At 35.2% G+C, this 9,654-nt stretch overlaps 1 protein-coding gene across 1 annotated transcript in view; it reads left to right on the top strand.

Annotated features, from left to right (window-relative positions):
• The first annotated feature begins 1,208 nt into the window (after nt 1-1,208).
• The window catches only part of marchf5l (membrane-associated ring finger (C3HC4) 5, like), an 18,952-nt gene continuing 10,506 nt past the window's right edge, over nt 1,209-9,654 (top strand). Inside the window, exons 1-3 of the mRNA XM_056467314.1 lie at nt 1,209-1,329; nt 4,575-4,658; nt 5,212-5,414. Coding sequence (XP_056323289.1) covers nt 4,630-4,658; nt 5,212-5,414 — 232 coding nt within the window. The 5' untranslated portion in view covers nt 1,209-1,329; nt 4,575-4,629. The remainder of the gene's footprint in view (nt 1,330-4,574; nt 4,659-5,211; nt 5,415-9,654) is intronic.

Genomic DNA, 9,654 nt, shown 5'->3' with positions numbered 1-9,654 from the left:
CTATTAAATTACCCAATAAATTGTATTTTTTAACGCCTACCCCTACCCCAATCCTAAACCCAACCGTCACAGTACTGTAAAAATATTATTAATTATTATTGTTATATTAGTTATCATCATATATCATCGTTATATTGTTATATTATGTATATTATTATTAATTGTTGGTATACAGTGTCATAAAAAATGCTGCTATATTAATATGCATAACGCAATTCCGGCCGCCTGCGTATCCGATCTAGACTTTACCATGAGTCTCCTGTTTTCGTTACTACAGACTAGTTCAGTAGACAGAAGGAATTTCATGCCGTTCAGCCTTATAATCTTAAAATGTGAGCAAAATCAGCTGTTTTGTCATCGCCTTAGACATTACGCTAGAGAATCATTCAAACACTTGCTCTAAAGTGACGTTTGTGAAGTAGCAGCGGTTTCTGCTGTTCTGACGTCAGCTGCAGATGTAAATGAATGGCGGAAGAAAGTAGTTCCTCTTACAAAAGGGTTTTGAGACTCTCCGAGTTTGATTTTCTTGTTTATACACATGATTATGCCGTTGAACTGTTGTATAAACGCAATATCACACTCGTAGCAGTGCGATATGGCTGTATATCATCAGCATGACACAACGCACGCCTCCCACCAGTGCTGATATACAGCCATATCAGGTTGGTTGTTTTAATATATATTTTTTTAAATTATAATTTTGTATTCTTTATTATCTTTAAAAAATATGTCATTTTGTATATTTCCTATGGAACAATTATACAATTCGCGTTTTTTTCATGTTTTTTCATGTAGGTATTTTTTTATACTAGATAAGACGTCACAGTCGTCAAACACAAGTATGTTTAGATGGGATACAGCTGCAGATACTCACATCAATATAGCATAGTCTTTGTGACATTGTTCAACAATAATTAATGTTTTTACATTGCTTTGATGGTCGGGTGGGTGTAGGCGTTAATTAGATACAATTTAATGGGTAATTTAATCCATAATGTGATAAATACTCTGTATAATTACTGTTTTTACATTACTGTGATGTTTAGAGTAGGGGTGAACGTTAATAAAATACAATTAATGGGTCATTTAATAATATAAATAATAATAGACAATAATATAAACAATTGTCCAAGCCGCAGCTGTATCCCTTTTACCAACAATCGGCTTTTGTGGTGGGACATTTATTTTGACATGCGGAAGTTGCCATATCCGGAAGTCGCTCTTCGTAAGGTTGTTGTTCTGTCCTCGGAGAAATTGAAAGTGTCAAATCAGCCAGATATCTGACATAAACGCCCAGCAGAAGCGATTAAATACACGAAACATATTCAGGTAATGATCCACACTTAAACCGGGCTAATAGTGTTGCGCGAATGACAAGTTGTGGTATGTTTACAGCTGTTAAAACTAAAGTAACAGTGAGTCGTTACTAAAGAAAATATATGATGAAATGTCCTCCTTCAGAAATGTAAACCGAACTCCCATTCATATGTGATTAGGGCTTGATTGACTATTTAAAACACATATAGTAACGATAATATAATCACAAATACATTTACAGCGTTGATTTCAAAATAAACGCAGATCTTATCAATATAAGTGCAATGTCATGTACAGTACTATGTGCTATCTATTAATTAAATATATTCTTACATAAAATATGTGAATAAAATTAAGTCACACAAGCGATTTTATAAATAGAAATCATGCTCAATCCAGTTGAAGTGTCTACTTCATGTCTTGAAAACAAAACTGAAAATATGATGATATTATGTCGTAATTTAGCATAACAAATACATATATTTATGTCAAATAACACAGCTTACTTATTCTGAAATATGCCTATTTAGACAAATGGGCAAACTTTTTTTTATGAGGTAAAGTTTTAAAAGGCGTCATGGTGGTGCAGTGGGTGGCAGCATCGCCTCACAGCAAGAAGGTCGCAGGTTCGCGCCTTGGCTGGGTCAGTTAGCATTTCTGTGTGGAGTTTGCATGTTCTCCCTGTGTTGGCGTGGGTTTCCTCCTGGTGCTCCGGTTTCCCCCACAGTCCAAAGACATGCGGTACAGGTGAATTGGGTAAGCTAAATTGTCTGTAGTGTATGAGTGTGTATAGATGTTTCCCAGTGATGGGTTGCAGCCGGTAGTGCATCCACTGTGTAAAACACATGCTGGATAAGTTGGCGGTTCATTCCACTGGGGCGACCCCAGATTAATAAAGGGACTAAGCCGAAAAGAAAAGGAATGAAAGTTTTAAAATGACCATTATTGAGTATTTTGGGGCAAAACTGTGTTTTTTAAATGGAGTCTTTTAATATGTCATCAAATGATTCTTGTTTAAATTATGTCTGAGAAGATTTTTTTTGCTATATTAATATAATAATAACTAATTGTTACCCTCTGTGACATTTTAGTGGGCATTTTGTTTTGTAAACATAGCCAGGAAAGACTAAAATTAAACAGGACACATTGTATTCAAGAGGAAGATTGTTTTCATGGTTGATAACCAGCCTAAAATAAGCCCAGTTGGGCTGGACGATATGACAAAAATCTCATATTCTGATAGCTGTATTTGTATATCATGATATAGTACCATTTATGTAAGTTTAATTAATAGTTTATATAAATATTGACATCATGGAAAGGAAAGGAAACTTCTTTTTTCACATTTTAAAGTATACAGGTATGTGCCAAAAATATTTAATATCGACGGAAAGACCATTTATTTCAATTGAAACTTTTGTTCTGTTCACTAAAACTTTTTGAAATTCAGCCAGAAATAGGAAGAAAATCTAATTTATTTAAGTCAAGACATGATGAGATTGTTTATAGAAGATGCCGCATTGGACACACGAGACTCACACATGAACATTTACTGAAAGGAGAAGAACCACCAAAATGTCAATATTGCAACAGAAACCAAACTGTTAAACATATTCTTGTGGATTGCCCTATTTTTAATGTTATCAGACAACAATTTTATCTGGACACACTTTAAATGAAATATTTTTAAATGTGAATCCATCTAAAATTATACACTTTTTATCAAAAGTAAACCTTAAACTGTTTTAGAATTCTATCTTGTATATTATCATCATTATTATTTATGTATTTTACCTTGTTTATTATTTATTGCTGTTGATTACTTTTAATTGTTAGAATATTTTTAGAATTATAGAAAATTGGTATTTATAAAATGTGGTAAAATTGATCTATTTTTATTTTTTGCCATGACATAGCCATAGATTGCCATGACATAGCCATAGAATTAAAACTCTCTCTCTGTTCTGTTCACTACACACAAAGTGAAACATTTCAAGCCCTCATTTGTTTCAATTTGAAGGATTAAAGATGAAAAAATCCCAAATTCAGTATTTCACAAAATTAGAATATTTCACGTGACCTTAAACGAGTGGAAGGATCTTTAACATGTGTTGGCCCTCAGTGTGTTAATGTACTGTATTATGTCCTCAGTACTAGTCTGTTGCCCAGTGGTCCTAAGTTCTCTTTTCAGATGAAAGAAGCAACTTTTGTATTTCATTTGGAAACCCAGGTCCCAGAGTCTGGAGGAAGAGCAGAGAGACACAAAAGTCAAGCTGCCTAAAGTCCAGGAAAATTTCCACAGTCAGTGATGGTTTGGGGAGCCATGTCATAGGCTGGTGTGGCTTCATTGTCTTTCATCAAGTCTACAATCAACACTGCTTTATACTAGGACGTTTTAGAGCACTGTATGCTTCCTGCTGCCGACAAGCTATATGGAGATGATGATTTTAGTTTCCAGCAGGACTTGGGACCTGCACACAGTGCCAAAGCTACCAGTACCTGGTTTAAGGACCATGGTATCCCTGTTCTTAATTGGCCAGAAAACTCACCTGACTTAAATCCAATTGAAAATCTATGGGCTATTGTCAAGAGCAGGGACAGTTTTAGGATTTTCATTTTATATATATATATATATATATATATATATATATATATATATATATATATATATATATATATATATATATATATATATATATATATATATAATAAAATTATTTATATATATATATATATATATATATATATATATATATATATATATATATATATATATTATATTATATATATTTATATATATTCATATATATATATATATATATATATATATATATATATATATATATATATATATATATATATATATATATATATATATAAGCTTATTATGACATTTATAAGTAGTAATTTAATAGTAATACACTTAAAATGCTTAATATGGTAGGGTTGTATGCTAAACTAGCAGTATTTCACTGTACTGCAAACAGAGATAGCCATTTGAGTTCTGAATGAGCCAAATAGGCTCAACACACCTGTTTACCATAGTAAAAAACACTTTCTATATGCAAGTACATTGTTTTGTTTCCATGTATTTAATAAAAAAAACACCTTGGGCCTTAAGAGGATTTTGCACAGTCTCATGTGCTCATTCTCATTGTGATCTTTATTTCAGCTGTTTAATTTAACTGCATGTTATTGTTACTGAATGAACATGAAAGTGTACTGATGTGTGTGTGTGTGTGTGTGTGTGTGTCCAGGTGTGATCTCTGAGGCTGCTGTGGCTCACTCATGCTGGATTTAACCTGACTCATCATGGCCTGTGTTGATGAACCTCCAGAGAAGTGAGTTTCTGCATTAGCTGGGAATGACCATTAGGGGCCGAACAATCGCAAAATGATCGTTATCGCAATAATAGTATATGTAATAAATGTAATTTAATTGTTTAATTTTAATATCATTAAATGAATGTTATATCGTGCGGCACGGTGGCTCAGTGGTTAGCACTGTGGCCTCACAGCAAGAAGGTCTCTGATTCGAGTCCCGGCTGGGCCAGTTGGCATTTCTGTGTGGAGTTTGCATGTTCTCCCTGTGTTGGTGTGGGTTCCCTTCGGGTGCTCTGATTTCCCCCACAGTCCAAACGCATGCGCTATTGTTGAATAGGGAAACTAAATTGGCCGTAGTGTATGTGTGTGAATGTGAGTGTGTATGGGTGTTTCTCAGTGCTGGGTTGTGGCTGGAATGGCATTCGCTGTGTAAAACATATGTTGGAATAGTCGGCGGTTCATTCTGCTGTGGTGACCCCTGATAAATAAGGGACTAAGCTGAAGGAAAATGAATGAATGACATGTTAAATCACCCTCCTCATGATTCTTATCCTCTGTTGTGTGTGTACAGGCACTGCTGGGTGTGTTTTGCCACAGAGAAGGAGGACCGCGCTGCTGAATGGGTCAGTCCCTGCCGCTGTAAGGGCTGCACAAAGTGGATCCATCAGTCGTGTTTACAGCGATGGCTGGATGAGAAGCAGAAGGGAAACAGCGGAGGAGCCGTCAGCTGTCCACAGTGTGGCACTGAATACCGCATCGTTTTCCCCAAAATGGGTCAGTTCTGCTTCGGGGAGTCTTGCAGATTTTATTTGTCTCCTCATTCCCTGCATGTCTTGTCATCTGTGCATTTGAAAAAGCCCCCAAATAATCGACACACTGCCAATTTAGCTGTCAAAAGGCAAATTTAATTGGACAGCATTTCAAACTGCAAGGTCTTTATCAGGTCACACAGGAAGAACAAGAGAACACGAGATATAAGGTGCGTTCGACATAAAGCACGGCTGCAGCCGATGATCAACGAGATTAGCCGAGCGCAGGCGGGGGCGGAGTTTAAAACGAAGCTGTACACTTTGGGACTCAAAGTTGCTGTTGTCATGACTGATCACATGGCATGATCACTTTATTTAAAGAGCCCATATTATGGGTTTTTGAAAATGCCCTTCCATGAAGTGTGTAACACAGCTCTAAGAGTAATATCCAGCTAAGGCTTAAATCTGTAAGTGTACAGTGTTTAAAACTATTGATTCATCTATAAAAGAGTCGACTCATAGTGCTTCAAACGAGTCGTCTTGATAACGAGTCATTAGGTGTTTCGTGATGACGCGGCTACGAAACACAAGTAGTTGCGCGTGCAAACCCGGGAGATTTGAAACCTGCGGCCCCGCCCACTAACAGAAAAAAAGCCACACACACACACACACACACACACACACACACACACACCGGTCGAATGAAGTCACGCTGTGCAGATTGTGCACAGACGGGGGGGGGACGGGAGGGGGGACGGGGGGGTTAAGACCGGGGGCTATTCGCGGATATAACTGCGGACGCGGGTGGTGAGGGAGGTCGCCTCTATGGGCGCGTCGGCCGTGTGTGTGTGAAAAGAGCAGGTAGACGGTGATGGGCTAGGAGATCTCCTCGAAAGTTCTTGGAGTTTTTGCTCAATAAAATAGTTAGTCGTCAGTATTTTCAAGTCCATCGTCTGTGTTTACATTCACCCACTGGCAGCCAAAATCCACGCCTTCCACTTTGAAGCGTGTGTGCACTGTGACTACTTTTATATTGTTGATTAGCTGCTGGCCATTTCACTCTGTCTCGCGCTGAAGGCGGTCAGCGTCGACCAATCGCAGCAGGCTGTCATCGGTCCAATCAGCGCAGATTAGCTTCGCGCTGAGGAGGGGTTTGGGAACAAATGAATCGCTGAACGATTCATATGGGAGTCGTTGGGATAATTAGGTAAAAATAAATGCATATTATAAGACCATCAAAGTGTTTTTTGACCTTGCATGCATATTAGACTGATGTTGGAGACCCTTACAACCTAAATATGACCCTATTTCATGTATAATATGGGCTTTTTAATTATTGTAATAACAACCAAAGATCTACAGTACAAATAAAACAGAATACAGTCTCGACAAACTATAGTTCATTTTTAAACAGTAAAGAAATTATGAATTAAATTTAAGTAGCCTAAATAATAAACGCATAAGAAATAAGTGGAAAACGAGAGGGCACATAAAAAGGAAATAAATATCCACGAATAGGGTTATTTTGGATAATAAAAGCATTTTTTAAAAAAGCACTTTAATCCTAAAAGATCTAACAAAAGGACCTAAATAAACCCAGAAAGAGCAAGTACATCAATGTCACTTTTAACATTTCTACAGCTTGACAGGAAATAAAATATTTTATAATCATTTATTTTTATATTTAATAAAAATGTTTAATTTACTTTGTTTAGAAATCTTTATAGAGGTGTCGTTATCAATGATGATAATTATTTTATAACTTGATAACTTATTTGAGTTAATATTTAGGTTATTTACTAAAATATATAATTTAAATCATTTATGGAGCTAAATACAGTGAATAGTCTGGATAAAAAGGTTAAATAAACCAATGCAAACCATCGTCTTTATGAACAAATAATTTAACAAAAGATGATACTGCAGTAAAATATTAATTATTAATAATTAATATTTATTATAATTAAGCTGAATGAAATGAAAACATCAATAAAACTAATCTAATTAGGTTGCACAGGACAATGCTGGAAATAAAACAAGTAGAAGGATAAAGTAATACAATAATATTTAATGCGTAATAATAAAGTGCTGTTAAAAGACGAATCACGATTAATCGCATCCAAAATAAAAGCTTGTATTTACTTAAGTTACATACAGTTGAAATCAGAATTATTCGCCCCCTGTGAATTTTTTTTTCTTTATTAAATATTTCCCAAATTATGTTTAACAGAGCAAGGAAATTTTCACAGTATGTCTGATAATATTTTTTCTTCTGGAGATCGTATTTTTTTAATATTTTGGCTAGAATAAAAGTAGGCTAAAAATTTTATGAACCATTTTAAGGTCAATATTATTAGCCCCTTTAAGCTATATTTTTTCAATAGTCTACAGAACAAACCATCGTTATACAATAACTTGCCTAATTACCCTAACCTGTCTAATTAACCTAGTTAAGCCTTTAAATGTCACTTTAAGCTGTATAGAAGTGTCTTGAAGAATATCTAGTCTAATATTATTTACTGTCATCATGACAAAGATAAAATAAATCAGTTATTAGAGATGAGTTATTAAAACTGTTATGATTAGAAATGTGTTGAAGAAATCTGCTCTCCGCTAAACAGAAAATGAGGAAAAAAATAAACAGGGGGGCGAATAATTCAAGGGGGCTAATAATTTTGACTTCAACTGTTTGTGTACTGTGCATATTTATTTTGTATGTACATATACATACAAACATTCATGTATATATTTGTGAAAATGTTTATTTATATTTTTAAAGTTAAATATTTATTTCTTATTCAAATTATATTTAAATATATATGTTAATATTTTGGTTTTGCTGTTTATATATGTTTGTTTATATGTATATGCAAAGTTTTATGCACAGTGAGTGTACACACATAATGCAAATACAATCGCAGTTGACAGATTGACAGCAGAAAATAAATATTTAAAAAATAAATAAAGCTAATAAAATTTAATTGATTAAAAACTGGCGACGCAGTGGCACAGTAGGTAGTGCTGTCGCCTCACAGCAAGGAGGTCGCTGGTTCGAGCCTCATCTGGGTCATTTGGTGTTTCTGTGTGGAGTTTGCATGTTCTCCCTGCGTTCGCGTGGGTTTCCTCCGGGTGCTCTGGTTTCCTCCACAGTCCAAACACCTGTGGTCCAGGTGATTTGGGTAGGCTAAATTGTCCATAGTGTATGAGTGTGAATGAGTGTGTATGTGTTTCCCAGAGATGGGTTGTGGCTGGAAGGGCATCCGCTGCATAAAACAAATGCTGGATAAATTGGCGGTTCATTCCGCTGTGGCGACCTCGGATTGGTGGAGGGACTGGGCCGAAAAGAAAATGGATGAATGAATAAATGATTAAAAACTTTATTTGAAATGTTGCCTTGGTAACTAATGGTAAAGAAAGTAACAAAATGAAAACTTGTAATATATATTGCATAATATATTATATATTGTCATAATATATTTTGCCAATATATTACATTTTATATATATATATATATATATATATTGCATTTGGTGCAAATAATTAATTATTAACTATTATTAATGCAAATTAAAGTAATTAAATAAAAAAAAAAACTATTTCATGTATTAATACATAAAATAATAAAACAGGGGCAGCACGGTGGCGCAGTGGGTAGCAACAAGAAGGTCGTTGGGTCCCAATGAATGAATGTATTAATATATAAAGTAATAAAACAGAAAAAATGAAAGCTAAATAACCGTATAGTTAATCAAAAACTTAATTTGAAATGTTGCCTTGGTAAATGATGGAAAAAGAGTGTAAATTAAGTGTAAAATCAACATTTTTCTTTTTGCCCATATAGGGTATATACATATATATTCATTCGTTCATTTTCCTTCGGCTTAATCCCTTTATTCATCAGGGGACACCACAGCGGAATGAACCGCCAACTTATTTAGCATATGTTTTACACAGCGGATGCCCTTTCAGCTGCAACCCAGTACTTAGAAACACCCATACACACTCACATTCACACACTCATACACTACGGCCAATTTAGTTCATCAATTCCTCTATAGCGCATGTGTTTGGACTGTGTGGGAAACCAGAGGAAGCCCACACGAACATGGGGAGAACATGTCAAACTCCACATAGAAATGCCAACTGGCCCAGCCGGGACTCGAACCAGCGACCTTCTTGCTGTGAGGCGACAGTGCTAACCACTGAGCCACCACATCGCCCCACATATATAAAATGAAAATAATTTATATTATTGAAAAGTAAAT

This window comes from Danio aesculapii, chromosome 10 (genome assembly GCF_903798145.1).
Source record: "Danio aesculapii chromosome 10, fDanAes4.1, whole genome shotgun sequence".
NCBI lineage: Eukaryota > Metazoa > Chordata > Actinopteri > Cypriniformes > Danionidae > Danio > Danio aesculapii.
Note: the sequence above shows the minus strand (reverse complement) of the source record. Positions and strands in the feature narration are given on the sequence as shown.